This window comes from Rhinoraja longicauda, chromosome 17, assembly GCF_053455715.1.
Source record: "Rhinoraja longicauda isolate Sanriku21f chromosome 17, sRhiLon1.1, whole genome shotgun sequence".
NCBI classification, from domain to species: Eukaryota; Metazoa; Chordata; class Chondrichthyes; order Rajiformes; family Arhynchobatidae; genus Rhinoraja; species Rhinoraja longicauda.
Window position 1 is genome coordinate 17216157 of NC_135969.1, and position 18639 is coordinate 17234795.

Sequence of the window (18639 nt, forward strand, 5' to 3'; positions counted from 1 at the left end):
GTTCAGCCATGTGCTTGACTGCAAATGTTATAATTGGATTAATGTGCGTGAATGTCTACACTAATTGAAAAAATTGCAATGCAATGATTCTGTGTGGTGGATCAGATTTATTTGTGATTTTAAAGGAACTGGATAAATGTTCAAAGGTTAAAAGCGATTGCAGGTTTGTTGGGAAATGCCCTGGGAATGGGAGTGAAAGGATTTATCTATGAAGAGCTAACTCAGATTCCATGGACTGGATGCCCAAAATTTGATTACCTAGTCAAGTTTGAGTTATGCTGATGCCATCTTTTAAAATTTTATATTTTAGGATTTGTCTTTTACTGGCAAATGCATAGTTTATTACCCATATCTAATTGTCCTTAAAATGAATGCTGCAAGGGCAATTAAAAGTCAACTGGGTTACTCTGCCTCTGTGGTTGGATTGCAGAATAGGTATAGTGTACTTGGAGCCTTTAAAGTATGTAAGGGTCACGACCCGAAAGGTTGCCCATTCCTTCTCTCCTGAGATGCTGCCTGACCTGCTGAGTTACTCCAGCATTTTGTGAATAGATACTTTATTTAAGAGTCATCCAGTTAGAACTGAAGAGTGGAGCAGATCTCGCTGGCTCTGGGAGAGAGGGAGAGGGGAAGAGAGGGAGGGAGAGAGAGAGGGAGGGAGCAGCACTCCACCACTACCACTGGCAGTAATTCCATACCCCAATTAAAGTAAAACTCTGATAATCCAACATCTCATTATTTTTAAAGCTTGGTGGTTCGACATTTGGTGGTTCTCTGGGGTCCTGTTTGCATGGTCCCCTTAAACTCACTTTTTGAACTCATTTTATAAACGCTCCTATTAAACATGGCAGTGCCTGTTTCGCACACTTCCTTTAAATTTTACTGGGTTTATTTTACTATACCCTCCTGAAGAAGGGTCCTGACTTGAAACGTCACCTATCCATGTTCTCCAGAAATGCTGTCTAACCTGCTGAGTTTAGTTTTAGTTTAGAGCAGGGGCCTCCAAACTTTTCAGCGTGAGGGCCACATTATAAAGAAGTGTGAGTTTTATAAATTTAATGAACTCAACCAAGTTTAGACTAGGTTACGTTCGATTAGATTAGGAAAGGTTAAACTAGGTTAGGTTAGATTAGGTTAGTGTACATTAGGATTATATGGCAACAAATAAATAATATTCAATTTTTAAAAAGAGCTTGTAATATTGGAATATATATATATCGTAGGTATGCAATTATTTATAAAACAGAAAAAATACAGTGACCACCACTGGGAGAGAGAGTGGGGGGGGGGGGGGGGGTGAGGGGGGTGAGGGGAGAGAGTGGGGGGAGAGTGGGGGGGAGGGGAGAGAGTGGGGGGGGGAGGGGAGAGAGTGGGGGGGAGGGAAGAGAGTGGGGGAGAGGGGAGAGAGTGGGGGGGGAGGGGAGAGAGGGGGGGAGGGGAGAGAGTAGGGGGGGGAGAGAGAAGAGAGTCAGGGTAGAGGGAGCATAGAGTGGGAGCGCGTGGAGGGGGAGGGTGTCAGAGGGTCCGGTGAAGGAGCGCCGCCACTTACGGCGGCTGTTCCCTCCCTCTCTCCCTTCCTCTCTTTCCCCTCTCCCTCTCTCCCAGAGCCAGCGAGATCTGCTCCACTCTTCCCTCGCCCCGTCTCCCTCTAACGCAGCAAAATAAGAACAAACACAAGTGTAGTTGTTGTTGAGAACCCCCGCATCCTCGGGGTGAGCGGCGGCTGCGAGGAGGGAAGTTTCACTTGTGTTTGTTCGTATTTCGCTGCATTAGAGGGAGACGGGGTCGGAGAAGAGAGTGGAGGAGCGGCACCGACCTCGCTGGCTCTGGGAGAGAGGGAGGGAGAGATGGAGGGAGCAGCACCCGCTGACCCTTCCCCCTCCCCGCGCTCCCGCTCTCACCCGCTGCTCCCTCTACCCTGACTCTCTTTCCCCCCCCCCCACCCCCTCTCTCCCTCCAGGTTGAGCGGCGGCGAGGAGGGAAGTTTCGAGGGGGGCGCTGCGATATCTCGGCTTGTCCCGGCTCTGGGTCAGTGGCGATCCGCTCTCCGGCGAACCTTCGCCGGCAGCTTCTGCCTCCAGTCCCCGCTGTCTGAGAGCTTGCTGCGGGCTGGATAAAATCTTGCCGCGGGCCATAGTTTGGAGATCCCTGGTATAGAGATACAGCGCGGAAACAGGCCCTTCAGCCCACTGAGTAGGCGCTGACCAGCGAATCCCACACACTAACACCATCGTCAGTTGCTGGAGTACTTTGTGCCTCTCTAGAAAATTTATTATACTCCTGTGTAACATCTGAAAGAAGATGAATTAAGCAATGGTGGTTCGTAATAGGAGTGATAACCAATAGTCTGGAACATCTGCCAATCCAGCACCACCAGAATCATAAGGTGCCACATTGTCAGAGGTCTCTTGTACCTGCTGTAGATGAGAACATTAATTTCCTTCAGGATGTTAGTGAACTAGATATGATTTGATTAAAGTTCATGGATTATCGCCATTGCTGAAACAAGAATAAACTGATAATTCAAGTCTATTCAGGTGCAATTTCACTTTGCTTCAGCACGTTCTTGAAATGCTACAAGATATATATCTCACATTTACCAAGTTCCTGAAAGATGTCCATTCTGGTTATTTTCGATTACAGTCATAAGGGAGTATGCAAATTTGGGTACTTCAAAAATTAAAGGAAGGGAATAAAAGCATTTAAAAAATAAATATACCAGTTCATGACTTGGCATTATTTTAACAGGAACAGATATATGAAATCCTTGATGCAATGTTTGAGAGGAAAGTTGAACCTTCAGAGCACGTCATTGACCAAGATGATGATGGAGACAATTTCTATGTAATTGAACGGTAAGACATTTCAATCCTGCAGTGCTACAGGATTTCTCTTTGATACTTAGTATTTTATAGCATAAATTAAGATCTCTTTTGTGATCCATGTTGGATCACCAGGTGGATTTCACCAGAAAGTAAAACAGTAGATTGTTAAATATATAAAACTATGTGCATATTAATCTAAATAATATTTGGATATGATTACTTTCCAGGTTGGAATTTATTTTTAATGTTTAAAATTGAGTTTAAACCTTTGACAATTTTTCACATTTCTATTTCTAATAAAATGGGCTTTGTTCAGTTGAACCTTTTATCGTCTTTGCTTCTGAAGAATAAGTGATTACTGTTTAACTGTTCTTGTACATTCTGAGTGCTTCCTTAAGCATTCAAGTACAAGATAATATTTAATCACAGTATTTGGATGTTTATTTGATAGGAAATTTTGGTTTGCAGGTATCTGTCTTTCTACCTTTGTTCAGGGGTCACTCTACATCTGTCCAGGTTTGGGGCAAAACTAATCAATGCTCATAGAACAGTATAACCCATGTTTTTGACAGGCATACCATAGCACCTTGGAAAAACCTGTTCCTATTTGTGTAAATAGATTTGCAGAACTTCACAGCTCACAGTTTGGAATGTTTATTACAAAGCCCCTTGGTTTCTCTCTACAGTCTGGGATTGAAATTCTGGTCATTTTAAGATTTTGACTGCAAGTACAAAATAATTGTCTTTATGTTGCTGCCTTCGTGCATGTGAAGGAAATTTGAGCATGGTAGTCGGCTACAAATGTCATTAGCAAAATAACACAGCATAATTAAATCCAAAGGTTTGGAAATTCCTGGAGTTTTGATGTATATCCTAGCATGTTTATATCTAGTGAAATATAGTGAATCAAACACTTTTCTCCTATTACATTCACTATGAATAAATGGGACTCTATAGTGGTAGCTGAACGTGAATGGGACTTTCAACTTTATTCCTTTAAAAAATATTGCCCCAAGCATATTTTATATATACCAATAAAAGTCACAATAAATTTTCATTCTGTTTTAACTTATGGCTGGTACTCTGGTCGGTATTTCCTGAGAAATGACAGCAGTTCTTTACCTATCTCTGCAACTGTCAGGAAGTGTGTAGCTCCTGTGTCAATGTCATCTCGATGTAATCATCAAAGTAAATTAAATTGCTGTGGTGCACAGCCAATCATAAAATGGGTGGATTTTCTTTTAAAATCCACTAGATATTTCACGTCTATCCACATTCCCCTTCCTCTCTTCCATTGCGCCCTTCCTTCCCCCTAGTCATTTAACCAGTTCCTCGGTGCACCACATTGTATCCCTCTTGAATTTGCACCATCCCAAGCTAACAATGGGCCCACCAGGGCCTGAAGTCATTTGTGGCTGGCCCTGATTGGAACTAGTTTTTTCTCACCTCCACCTCTTCACCCTTCACCCCCTACTTTCAGTCTGAAGAAGGGTCCTGATCCAAAGGGTTGCCTATCCTTTTTCTCCAGCAGTGCTTCCTGACCTGATGAGTTACTCCAGCACTCTGCCCTCATCAATCCACTTGGTGATCTCTTAAAAAAATCGCTATCTGATTCATAAGACATGATTTCCCATGCACAAAGCAATGCTGACTATTTCTAATCAGTTCCTGTCCGTCTAAATGCTGGTCCATCTTGTCCCTCAGAATCCCCCTCTAATAATGTTCCCACCACTGACAACAGGTTCACTAGCATGTAGTTCCCTGGCTTGTCCTTGCTGCCCATCTTGAATAATAGTACAGCATTAGCCACCCACCAACCTTTAAAGATAGTCTCCAGTTATTTTTGTTGCCTCAACGATTTTCTTTGCAGATTTTCAGCCTCCCATGGCAGGATGTAATTCTTTCATCCTAGAAAGATTAACTCCACCCCTTTATACTTCCAGATTTGTTTACCTTCCTGCTCTTCGTGGTTTTCTTGCATCTTGCTCCTCCCTCTCATCTGGTTGAAGTAGTTTTTAATGCTAATTCTCTTTGGTGAGGTTTTCTTGAACTTCTTCCTCTTTCACTCCAGATACCTCGAAGTCCAGAGGCTCTGCCTACTCTGGGGTACTGTTTACATCCTGATACAATGTAGATCTCATATTATCCCTTTTCATCCTGCGTGAACTGACATCTGCATTTGCTCAAGGCTCCCTGTGAAAAATACCTTGAAAGTTACTAGCAGTATATATATTTTTTTGTTAATTTAAAACTCAAGTAATAGACAGCAGTTCTTTAGCAACATGGCAACAAGCATATTGGACTGAAATATCAAGAATGTTCTACATCAGTCCTAGGTTTACAAATATCCCTTTGATTCTTAAGAAAATCAGTTATATATCTTTGTTCTTGATAAATTAGATGACTTAGATTGACTGCGCTGGCCATTGCAGGCCTGCAAGAATTGCTTTGGTGGAAGACAATGAAATGCTGGGTTATAATAATATTCACATAATCACTTCAACCTGATACTTTATTTAGATTGCAGTTGAAAACAATATTCCAGTACATCGATAAAATAAGTTGTGCAACTGGAATATTACATTTTCTTTCATAGTTCATTGGCATAAAATAAATTATGCATTTATTGCCTACCTTCATTGCCTGCATTTTATCTAGTGTTGTTTACTTAGCATGGTATAACATTTACTGTCAATAGCTGCTGCCTTACGCAAAATGTGATGTTCAGTCATTTTGAGACAGATATTTTCCTGAGATTAAAGTACATGATTGTTAATTTGAGCTATGCATCATGTGGATTCAAATGGATAATATTATTTTAGGCAACTGATTTTTTTTTTTTGACAAATGAGCATGAACTTTATTTGACAATCTTGCACATAAACACATCAATCAAAGTTATGAGTTTGTACAGAGTGGGTGAACATTTTTCATTGGAAATCACAACAAACCAATTGCACCAGCGTATAGATTGTACAGCTTACATTTTTCATAACTGATTCTAGTTCACTATCAAAATAATGGTTTGGATATCAGCGAACATAACAGTCATCTTGCAAATAACAAATATCCATCAATGAAGAACCTGCCAGGATGAACAGATTGGCTGATTTTCATTTTGGCTAATGTTGGTTGGATAACTGGGAAATGTTATTTCAAGTATTGCCGTGGATATAAGACTGGAAGATAAAATTACTGTTCATGCAATCCACAAAAAACCCCAGCTTCAGCAATGTGCCAAGCCCACATGAATTAAAGGGGTTAGCTTCTCAGCACATTTAGTTCATCTTTTATAGAAGAGAGCCATTTACAAACGTGGTTGTAAATTTGCAGTTTTTCCGCACAAATTGCCATTGAGTTTCCCAATAAGCAGAATCAATAAAGGCAGTGCCTTCCTATGTTTTCTGTTGCAGCTAATGTTTTTTCTTTAGAGGACATTTGGCTTGAGTGTGTCTCATTTATCCTTCAGTAAAATGACTGAACTGCTAAGAGAAACAAAGAAGGTATGCATGTTAGAAAAAAAAGAACAGTCTGGAGAAAAGAGTATGCTAAAAGTAACCTATTATTGGTATTCAAAATTGCCAATAAGGTTAGGTCGGATAGATTAAGGGAAGACACTTTCACATGTGGGAGAGATAAGATTCACAGATCATAAATACCACTAATAATTCCAGGAAAGTTTGTGTTGTGCTCTGCTATTCATGCTAAAGTAGACTGCTTGATGAGAATCCCATCAACTACTCAAAAAATATTAATTTCCCCCGATTAACTGCATTTATTTGTGCAGTTACTTGCCTGAGCGATCCAAAAGCGTCGGCCAAACCTGCAGCCTCCACAACAAAGAACAAGTGCAGCAAGCAAGTTGGAGCACAGACACATGTGAGAATGCTTCCAAGTTGCACACCATGCAAACTTGGAATCGCCAGTCCTACATTGTCACTGGGGATAAATCCTGTTTATCTCTACACAAAATCACAGTGGGACCTTCACCAGCAAGACTTCAGCAGTTCAATTAGGCAGCTCACCACCACTTTCTTGAGGGCAATTAAGGATGAGTCTAGATCTATAATTGAATATATAAATATATAAAAAAGTAACTTCCTTCCTCAAAACTAGTTGAGCTGAAATAGCATGTGTGGATTTAAGGGGATGCTACATGAATGTATAAAGGAAAAAGTAGGAAGCAGAGGTGAAATATGAGGCAACTCCTATTTTGGAGCAGAAAAACATTATGAATGATGCATTGCGCCAAGGACATAATTTCTACATTTGTGAGGTATGAGACCTTTTCGTTGATGACCTGACTGCAGATTTAGATTAGCCTGCAAGAGGAATAATGCAGAGGTTGCAGGATCAATTTATTCCAAAGAGGTGGAAAGACTCTAAGGGGAGTAAGAGACACCTGTGGCTGACAAGGGAAGTCAGGGACAGCATAAAAATTAAGGAGAGGAAGTATAACATAGCAAAGAAGAGTGGGAAGACAGAGGATTGGGACTCTTTTAAAGAGCAACAAAAGTTAACTAAAAAGGCAATACGGGGAGAAAAGATGAGGTACGAGGGTAAACTAGCCAATAATATAAAGGAGGATAGCAAAAGTTTTTTTAGGTACGTGAAGAGGAAAAAAATAGTCAAGGCAAATGTGGGTCCCTTGAAGACAGAAGCAGGGGAATTTATTATGGGGAACAAAGAAATGGCAGATGAGTTAAACCGTTACTTTGGATCTGTCTTCACTGAGGAAGATACACACAATCTCCCAAATGTTCTAGGGGCCGGAGAACCTAGGGTGATGGAGGAACTGAAGGAAATCCACATTAGGCAGGAAATGGTTTTGGGTAGACTGATGGGACTGAAGGCTGATAAATCCCCAGGGCCTGATGGTCTGCATCCCAGGGTACTTAAGGAGGTGGCTCTAGAAATAGTGGAAGCATTGGAGATCATTTTTCAATGTTCTATAGATTCAGGATCAGTTCCTGTGGATTGGAGGATAGCAAATGTTATCCCACTTTTTAAGAAAGGAGGGAGAGAGAAACCTGGTAACTATAGACCAGTTAGTCTGACATCAGTGGTGGGGAAGATGCTGGAGTCAATTATAAAAGACGAAATTGCTGAGCATTTGGATAGCAGTAACGGGATCATTCCGAGTCAGCATGGATTTACGAAGGGGAAATCATGCTTGACAAATCTACTGGAATTTTTTGAGGATGTAACTAGGAAAATTGACAGGGGAGAGTCAGTGGATGTGGTGTACCTCGACTTTCAGAAAGCCTTCGACAAGGTCCCACATAGGAGATTAGTGGGCAAAATTAGGGCACATGGTATTGGGGGTAGGGTACTGACATGGATAGAAAATTGGTTGACAGACAGAATGCAAAGAGTGGGGATAAATGGGTCCCTTTCGAAATGGCAGGCAGTGACCAGTGGGGTACCGCAAGGTTCGGTGCTGGGACCCCAGCTATTTACGATATACATTAATGACTTAGACGAAGGGATTAAAAGTACCATTAGCAAATTTGCAGATGATACTAAGCTGGGGGGTAGTGTGAATTGTGAGGAAGATGCAATAAGGCTGCAGGGTGACTTGGACAGGTTGTGTGAGTGGGTGGATACATGGCAGATGCAGTTTAATGTAGATAAGTGTGAGGTTATTCACTTTGGAAGTAAGAATAGAAAGGCAGATTATTATCTGAATGGTGTCAAGTTAGGAGGAGGGGGAGTTCAACGAGATCTGGGTGTCCTAGTGCATCAGTCAATGAAAGGAAGCATGCAGGTACAGCAGGCAGTGAAGAAAGCCAATGGAATGTTGGCCTTCGTAACAAGAGGAGTTGAGTATAGGAGCAAAAAGGTCCTTCTACAGTTGTACCGGGCCCTGGTGAGACCGCACCTGGAGTACTGTGTGCAGTTTTGGTCTCCAAATTTGAGGAAGGATATTCTTGCTATGGAGGGCGTGCAGCGTAGGTTCACTAGGTTAATTCCCGGAATGGCGGGACTGTCGTATGTTGAAAGGCTGGAGCGATTGGGCTTGTATACACTGGAATTTAGAAGGATGAGGGGGGATCTTATTGAAACATATAAGATAATTAGGGGATTGGACACATTAGAGGCAGGAAGCATGTTCCCAATGTTGGGGGAGTCCAGAACAAGGGGCCACAGTTTAAGAATAAGGGGTAGGCCATTTAGAACGGAGATGAGGAAGAACTTTTTCAGTCAGAGAGTGGTGAAGGTGTGGAATTCTCTGCCTCAGAAGGCAGTGGAGGCCAGTTCGTTGGATGCTTTCAAGAGAGAGCTGGATAGAGCTCTTAAGGATAGCGGAGTGAGGGGGTATGGGGAGAAGGCAGGAACGGGGTACTGATTGAGAGTGATCAGCCATGATCGCATTGAATGGCGGTGCTGGCTCGAAGGGCTGAATGGCCTACTCCTGCACCTATTGTCTATTGTCTATTGAAGCTTACTACACTGTTAAAATGGGGATGCAACCATGGAATCTTGGAAATATATAGAATGTATGGTTGAAATTGTTACTTTGTGAAATTATAGAATTGAATAACCTAATATTATCTTGTTGATTCAGTAGTTCATTGAGTTAATGGCTGTCCATGTGTAAATAAATTGCAAATGCAACCATTGTTGAGATGAGTGGCCAACTGAATTCTTTGGGTTACTGGAGGAAAATGGCTGTGTTATCTTACGATAAAGAAGGCCTGAGTAATTCTGCGAAAAGGCTGACGGAGCCCGCGGCTGGGGCCCCGGTCGGCACCACAGAGGCGTGAAGTGGGGCGTCGACAATGGTGAGGCCTCGGCGGCGGCAGTGGTGCAGCCTTGTGACGATAGGGCCTCGGCAATGGTGAAGCCTCGCAGCGGCGGCGATGCCTCGCAGCGTAGATCAGCGGTCGACGGTCGATGAGAGTGTGGAAGACCACTGCGACGGGGGAGAGGAAGAACAATGGAGGACCCGGCATGGGGGGACTGCCATGAGGGGGGAGGGGAAGAGTAATGGTGGACCCGCCGTGGGGGGACTGTCATGGGGGAGGTGGGGGGGAGAACAATGGGGACCCAGCGTGGGGGAACTGTTTGGGGGCGGGACAAAAGGGGGAGCTGGCGTACTTTGTAACTTTGTCAGCACCGTAGGTGTCTACTATTTGTATACATTATGTATGCAAGCAAAGAATCTCACTGTGCCTAGTCACCTGTGGCAATAAAGTATTTCTATTCCTATTCCTAAACATGAATTGTGTGATCACGCCCTAATCAGATTTTCTCCTTTATACATTTAAGACTTCCCTGACTGCAAATACATTTTGTATCTTCAACCCCACACTGACAACTAGTTATTGCTACAGGTTCCGATTTCAAACTTTCACACGATCTTAAAGTTACTTCCCGATAAAACTTTTATTTTCTGCTCAAAATATAAACGAATTAAAACCATTAAAAGTACATAGATCAAAAAGATTTAGAGAGGCATAGGCCAGGCCAATCAAATAGGACTAGCTTGGATGGGGCATCTTGGTCAGCATGAGTGAGTTGGGCCGAACGGCCTGTTTCTGTGCAGTATGACTCTTTGACTCGAGGTGGTTATTCTAAGAAGGATGTCAAAATATCTCTGAGGGTGGGGATGACAGCAAAGCACTGGCAATTGATACAGACAGAAGATAGAAAATTGCATTAACTAAGAAATAACAGGCCTGTTGAGTAAGATTGTTAAAGTCAATCTGAATAGAGATGTTTGGGCAAATTTCTGTTCAGCCAAATGTCGTGACTACATTGCAAGTTGCTGTGATTGATTTTTAAGAAAATGACCAATGTAATTGCTTTCCTCTTACAGTATTTTACCTAGCTTTCATAGAGGGATAGAGTTATACAGCATAGAAACAGGGGATTAAGGGGTCTTGGCTACTGGGAGAGGTTGAATAGACCTGGATTATTTCCTCTTGGGGAGATTGTTTTTTAAATGATGTGAGGCATAGATAGGGACAGTCCCGGGATGGAAAACTCAACTACTTTAAGGTGAAAGGGACAAAGTTTAAAGAAATATGTGGGGCAACTTTTTTTTTACATAGTGTGGTGAGTGCCTGGAGTACAGGGTTGGTGGTTGAGGCAGATAAGATGGTAACATTTAAGAGGGTTTTGGATAGGCACATAGATATACAGGGAATGGAAGGACATGGATCATGAGTATGTAGATAAGGGATGGTCTTGGCATCATGTTTACAGATACACGGGGCCAAGGGCCTGTTCTTGTGCTCAATGATCTAACATTGGTAAATTATTTAACTATTTTGCTTATATGTGACATAATAGACTAATAGACTTGGTTTTCCGTTTTTATTTCAAAGAGTCAGAGGGATGACTGGAAAAATATAGCATCATTTTGTGAAATGTTATTTTAGTGAAAGGCTATAAATAGGTACTGAATGAAAGCTGTCAGTTTTTTTAATGTCCATTTCCTCCTATGATTTTAGCACATAATTCTGCTTTTAACATTTGATCACCATAATTTTAACTTCCCTGTAGAGGCTTAAAAAAAGGCATCTACGTAGAACAAAGCCCAAACAGTACAGCATAGGGACAGACCGGGAGGCTCAGTGGCGCAGCGGTGGAGCTTCTGCCTTATCGCCCCGGAAAACCGTGTTCAATCCTGATTATGGGTGCTGTCTGTGCAAAGTTTGTGCGTTATCCCCGTGACCTCGTGGGTTTTCCCCAGGTGCTCCGGTTTCCTCCCACTCCAAAGACGTACAGGTTTGTAGGTTAATTGGCTTTAGTAAAGATTGCGAATTGTCCCTCGTATGTAGGATAGTGCTCGTGTATGGGAATCGCTGGTCGGTGCAGACTCAGTGGGCTGAAAGGCCAGTTTCAGAGTTGTATCTCTAAACTAAACCAGGATCCTTTGACCCACCAAGTCTGCATCAGCCACAATACCAATCTAATTAATCCGATCTGCTTTAGGAAGGAACTGCAGTTGCTGATTTAAAACGGTTAGACGCAAAATGCTAGAGTAACTCAGCATGACAAGCAGCATCTCTGTCATGAGATGCTGCCTGTCCCGCTGAATTACGATAGCATTTTGTGTCTGTAATCCTTTCTGGCTGCGAGTGGAACCTATCTTTCTATTCGCTGCCTGTTCAAAAAACCTATTTAAATGCCTCTTGAACATTGCTTTCATATCTGGTTCTACCACTTGCCGTGGCAGTGAGTTCCAGGCACCTACCACTGTGTTTAAAAAAAACTTGTCTCTCTTGTCTCCTTCAAACTGTCACCTTAAAGCTCTGCACTCTAGTCTCTGATGTGCCCTGGGGGGGAATAAAGCCAGGCTGTCTGGGACCTAAAAATCCCTTTGTACATCATTGCACTCAAGGGTTCTGCCATGTTCCTCTTGCATTTGAGCTCTCAAAATGCATCACCTCATACTTTGGGGATTTAACACCATGTCATTTCTTTGCCCAATTCTCCACAACTCCAATTTTCAGGAATCTGAAAGTTTATTAAGCAGACTGCCTACATTTTCATCCAAGTTTTCATCCCCAGGGCCATAGCTCCTATGAACTGGTCCTGCTGAGCCGGATGGTCACATCGCACAGTGAACCGGCACAGATCTACTTGCACTTTATTCTGTTTTAAAATTGTTCTAATTTGTTTCACTGGGTTGTTTAAATTAATACTGACTAGCTAATAAATTTATTGCATCGTATGGGAGGTGCATTCCCAATCTCGTTGTACCCCTGTACAATGACAATAAAGATATATTGTATTGTATTGTATCTGTCTATATATTACAATCAATAGAGATCCCAGTACTATAAGAAAATAACTGCAGATGCTGGTACAAATCGATTTATTCACAAAATGCTGGAGTAACTCAGCAGGTCAGGCAGCATCTCGGGAGAGAAGGAATGGGTGACGTTTCGGGTCGAGACCCTTCTTCAGACTGATGTCGGGGGTGGGACAAAGGAAGGATATAGGTGGAGACAGGAAGATAGAGGGAGATCTGGGAAGGAGGAGGGGAAGGGAGGGACAGAGGAGCTATCTGAAGTTGATCCCAGTACTGATCCTTATGGAACACCACTGCCCATAGACATCCAGTCAAAAAAAAAATCACGATTGTGTTCTAGGACAAAAATAATCTTATTTTCTATTTAGCTATGGATCCCATGTGATTTAATCTTCTGGTGGGATTAGCCTCTAGTTAATGCTTCACTAAAGTGCAAAGCATTCGACAAGGTTCCGCATGGTAGGGTGCTCTGGAAGGTTAGATCGCATGGGACCCAAGGAGAGATAGTTGAATGGATAGAAAGTTGGCTTCATGGAAGGAAGCAGAGGGTGGTGGAGCAAGGTTGTTACTCCGACTGGAGGCCTGTGACCTGTGGTGTGCCTCAGGGTTCGGTGCTAGGCCCATACTGTTTGTTATCTATATCAATGATTTGGATGAGAACATACATGGCAAGATTAGCAAGTTTGCTGATGATACAAACGTGGGTGGTTTTGCAGATAGTGAAGATGGTTGTGAAAAATTGCAGCAGGATCTTGATCGATTGACCAAGTGGGCTGAGGAATGGTTGATGGAATTTAATACAGAGAAATGTGAGGTGTTGCATTTTGGGAAGTCTAAAAAGGGCAGAACCTACACAGTGGGTTCTGGAACAATGGTTGTTGAGCAGAGGGATCTAGGAGTGCCGGCGCATGGTTCCTTGAAGGTGGAGTCGCAGGTGGATAGGGTGGTCAAAAAGGTGTTTGGCACATTGGCCTTCGTCAGTCAGAGTATTGAGTATAGAAGTTGGGAGGTCATGTTGTAGTTGTAGAAGATGCTGGTGAGGCCGCATTTAGAGTATTGTGTTCAGTTCTGGCCACCATGTTACAGGAAAGATGTTGTTAAGCTGGAAAGGGTACAGAGAAGATTTACAAGCATGTTGCCAGGGCTAGAGGGTCTGAGCTATAGGAAGAGGTTTAGACTGGGACTCTATTCTTTGGGGCACAGGAGGATGAGGGGTGATCTTATTGAGGTGTATAAAATCGTGAGAAATAGATCGGGTAGATGCACAGATAAATTGAGGACCAGAGGGCATATGTTTAAGGTGAAGGGGAAAAAATGTAATAGGAATCTGAGGGGTAACTTTTCAATCTTGTGGATCTTTGAAGATACTGGCTGGCTTTTTGAGGCAGCACCTCCTATACATTCCTTTGATGGTGGGATGATCTGTACCTGTGGTGGACTGGGCAATGTCTACCACTCTGTGTGGTGGCCTCCACTCCTGAGCGTTCAAGTAGTGAAGCAGGCTGTGATGCACCAGTCAGCATGTACCGTACACCTGTAGAAGTTCAGTGGAGTATTCAGTAACATATCTAATCTCATTCTTCTACGAGAGTAGAGGCATTGATGCGCTTTCTTTGTGATGGCATCAATGTGCTTGGCCCAGAACAGATCTTCAGAAATCTGCACATCCAGTAACTTGAAGCTTTTGACTCGCTCCACTGCCATCCTGTTGATGAAGACAGATTCATGGATCCCCAACATTCCCTTCCTGAAGTCAACAATCAGCTCCTTGGTCTTGCTAACATTGAAAGCAAGAATTTTTTTCTAGCACCAATCAATCGGATTATCAATGTGTAGAAATGAACTGCAGATGCTGGTTTATACCAGGGAGCAGCACAAAGTGCTGAAGTAACTGAGTGGGTTGGGCAGCATCTCTGGAGGAAAAGGATAGGTATCGTTTCTGGTCTGGACACTTCAGACTGAAAGTCAGAATATCAATCTCCCTCCTGTACTCCCACCTTTCATTAATTGTCATTCATCCAACAGCGGTGCATCATCGCCAAATTTTAAAGATGGCATTGGAGCTGTATGTGGCTACACAGTAGTGAATAAGTGTAGAGAGAGTAGAGCAGGGGACTGAGCACACAGCCTTGTGGTGCTCCTGTGTTGATGGTTATTGAGAAGGAAGTGTTGCCATTTGTTTGCATGTAAAAAAATTCTAGAACCCATTGTGATTTGTGTAAAAAAAAGGTGAAGTGCAGCCATAGTTCCGCCCGAGTTCCTTGGCGAGTGTCAGGTTGCTTCACTCTGCTCTTACTTGTCGTGACAACCTGTCTCTGAAGCTGGCTTCTGATTGATGACTAAAAAAAAATAGCAAGCTGGGTCCCAGAACCTCTCTCTTGACTAAGGAGCACCCCAGGCAATAGACTTTACGTGTGTGACATTTGGAAGCATTCAAAAGCATGCAGAGTCTTAAAAGTAAATTTTTCTATTTATTAAAAAAGGACTTTTAATTTTTTTAGATTTTAGAAAAAAAAAATACAGTGCCAGAGACCTGGGTTCATCCTGACCTCAGATGCTGTCTGTTTGGAGTTTGCACTTTTTTCCTATGACTGTGCGGGTTTCTTCTGGATGCCCTGGTGTTATAGACAATAGGTGCAGGAGTAGGCCATTCGGCCCTTCGAGCCAGCACCACCATTCAATGTGATCATGGCTGATCATTCTCAATCAGTACCCCGTTCCTGCCTTCTCCCCATACCCCCTGACTCCGCTATCCTTAAGAGCTCTATCTAGCTCTCCCTCAAAAGCATTCAGAGAACTGGCCTCCACTGCCTTCTGAGGCAGAGAATTCCACAGACTTACAACTCTCTGACTGAAAGAATATCCTTCCTCAAATTTGGAGACCAAAACTGCACACAGTACTCCAGGTGCGGTCTCACTAGGGCCCTGTACAACTGTAGAAGGACCTCTTTACTCCTATACTCAACTCCTCTTGATATGAAGGTCAACATTCCATTGGCTTTCTTCACTGCCTGCTGTACCTGCATGCTTCCTTTCAGTGACTGATGCATTAGGACACCCAGATCTCGTTGTACGTCCCCTTTTCCTAACTTGACACCATTCAGATAATAATCTGCCTTCCTATTCTTACCACCAAAGCGGATAACCTCACACTTATCAACATTAAACTGCATCTGCCATGCATCCGCCCACTCACACAGCCTATCCAAGTCACCCTGCAACCTCATAGCATCTTCCTCACAGTTCACACTGCCACCCAGCTTTGTGTCATCTGCAAATTTGCTAATGTTACTTTTAATCCCTTCATCCAAGTCATTAATGTATATTGTAAATAGTTGCGGTCCCAGCACCGAGCCTTGCGGTACCCCACTAGTCACTGCCTGCCATTCTGAAAGGGACCCATTTATTCCCACTCTTTGCTTTCTGTCTGCCAACCAATTTTCTATCCATGTCAGTACCCTACCCTCAATACCACGTGCCCTAATTTTGCACACTATTCTCCTATGTGGGACCTTGTCAAAAGCTTTCTGAAAGTCAAGGTACACTACATCCACCGGCTCTCTCCTATCCATTTTCCTAATTACATCCTCAAAAAATTCCAGAAGATTAGTCAAACATGATTTCCCCTTCCATGCTGACTCTGAACGATCCTGTTACTGCTATCCAAATGCTCCGCAATTTCGTCTTTTATAATTGACTCCAGCATCTTCCCCACCACTGATGTCAGACTAACTGGTCTATAATTTCTGGTCTATAACTGGGCTGTTTTCTCTCTCCCTCCTTTCTTAAAAAGTGGGATAACATTAGCTACCCTGCAATCCACAGGAACTGATCCTGAATCTATAGAACATTGGAAAATGATCACCAATGCGTTCATGATTTCTAGAGCCACCTCCTTAAGTACCCTGGGATGCAGACCATCAGGCCCTGGGGATTTATCAGCCTTCAGTCCCATCAGTCTACCCAACACCATTTCCTGCCTCATGTGAATTTCCTTCAGTTCCTCCGTCACCCTAGGATCTCTGGCCACTAGAACATCTGGGAGATTGTTTGTATCTTCCTTAGTGTGAGAATCTATGCTATTAGCTGATATAGTCAATTAGAGATATTATATTTTGTTGTAGTAGAGATGGTTTCTTTTGTTGTTTTAGCTAATATAAAATGAATGCTTATTTTAGTGGAAAGCAGTAAGATGGATGCTTGTGGCAGAAATGTTATCCTTGGGAACAGAATGTGTTTGTCCCTTTACGAATGATAAGGAGTGTACAGAAGAGATGGGCTATTGTCCTCTCCCACTACTCTGTCTGACTGCGAGTGCTGTGTATTGAAACAGTAAAGCAAGGTCATGCAGCTACGAGATTGCTCGTCTATAGAGATAAGAAAGTTTCTTTCTTAGTAACAACTCCTTATTTGGGTGCGTGTGAAAGTAGGAAAAGTTTTGAATCCACTCTAGGTAAATTGATGCGTTTCTCTAAAAACATGTGACTTATATTAATGGTTTGGTTTCTGAGCATGTGACCTGTATCAATGATTTTGTCTTCTCTGTAACCATGGGAATTGTATTAGATGTGTAATTGGTCCTTGTATTAGATGTGTAATTGGTCCTTGATTTCTTTTTGTCACACCTCTCTTTTTCTGTATAAAAAAGTAAACAATGGTGGAGAAGTTGTTCTTCCCCTGCCCTGAGTTGAGGTCTCTTCAGACACTAGTGTTGTGTCTGGAGATCTTCTCGGGAAGAACCCCATGGTGGAATAAATCTGATGTGCTAATCCAGTATCACGTGTGATTATTCAGACTGAAGGTAAAGAATTTGATTTAACAAGTGAAGACAGATCCAAAGTACCGGTTCAACTCATCTGCCATTTCCTTGTTCCCCGTAATAAATTCCCCTGCTTCTGTCTTCAAGGGGCCCACTTTTGCCTTAACTATTTTTTTCTTCTTCACATACCTAAAGAAGCTTTTACTATCCTCCTTTATATTATTGGCCAGCTTACCTTCGTACCTCATCTTTTCTCCCCGTATTGCCTTTTTAGTTATCTTATGTTGCTCTTTAAAAGAGTCCCAATCCTCTGGCTTTCCGCTCTTCTTTGCTATGTTATACGTATTCTCTTTTATTTTTATGCTGTCCTTGACTTCCCTAGTCAGCCACGGGTGCCTCTTACTCCCCTTAGAATCTTTGCTCCTCTTTGGGATGAATTGATCCTGCAACTTCTGGATTATTCCCAGGAATACCTGCCATTGCTGTTCTACCGTCTTCCCTGCTAGGGTCTCCTTCCAGTTAAATCTGCCCAGCTCTTGCCCCATGCCTCTGTAATCCCCTTTGCTATACTGTAATACTGACACTTTCGATTTTCCCTTCTCCCTCTCAATTTGTAGATTAAAACTTTTCATCCCACCTTCTAAAGACGTGCAGGTTTGTACATTAATTGGCCTCTGTAAGTTGTCCCTAGTGTGGGGAGTGGATGAGAAAGTGGGATAACATGGAACTGGTGTGAATGGGTTGGTGTGGACTTGGTTTGTCGAAGGGCCTATTTCCATGCTGTATCATTCAATCAGTTCAATTCAAAAAAAGTTACTGAAATACATTTACCAATCATTTTATATGGGGAAGAAAAGGATGTTAACTAAAGTTTGACTATCTTCGAAACTGTTACTCTCTGTTAAATGATTAGAGTTCCTGTATCTGCCAGGGTTTTTTAAGGTCCATTTTCCTGTATACTTGTATGTGAAGTTGACTTCAGTTGCAGCACCATCTGAGAGACGACTTAGTGGATTGGAGAAGAAGTTTGGACTGAATGCAAATGGAATTAAATGTGGGAATCGTCTTGCCTAGATTTCCTTGAACCACACAGAGTTCAAATCGACAGTGTGCATCCTTTAGCCCTAATGAGTTTTCTAGATGCATCTTGGCAATATTGAAGTCTTGGTTTCAAATAGCGCAGGGAATATTGCAAAACAAGCCGCAGGAATGGTTGGTCCCAAGTGGGGTGGGAACTTGCTGATCCAATCCCCAATCAATGTAGGTGATTGGGAAGGAATTGGGCAATC

At 42.6% G+C, this 18639-nt stretch overlaps 1 protein-coding gene across 1 annotated transcript in view; it reads left to right on the top strand.

Moving 5' to 3' along the window:
• prkar2aa (protein kinase, cAMP-dependent, regulatory, type II, alpha A) overlaps positions 1–18639 on the top strand; it is a 150928-nt gene that overhangs the window by 93455 nt on the left and 38834 nt on the right. The window contains exon 5 of the mRNA XM_078414225.1: positions 2749–2855. Within this exon, the coding sequence (XP_078270351.1) occupies positions 2749–2855 (107 nt within the window). The remainder of the gene's footprint in view (positions 1–2748; positions 2856–18639) is intronic.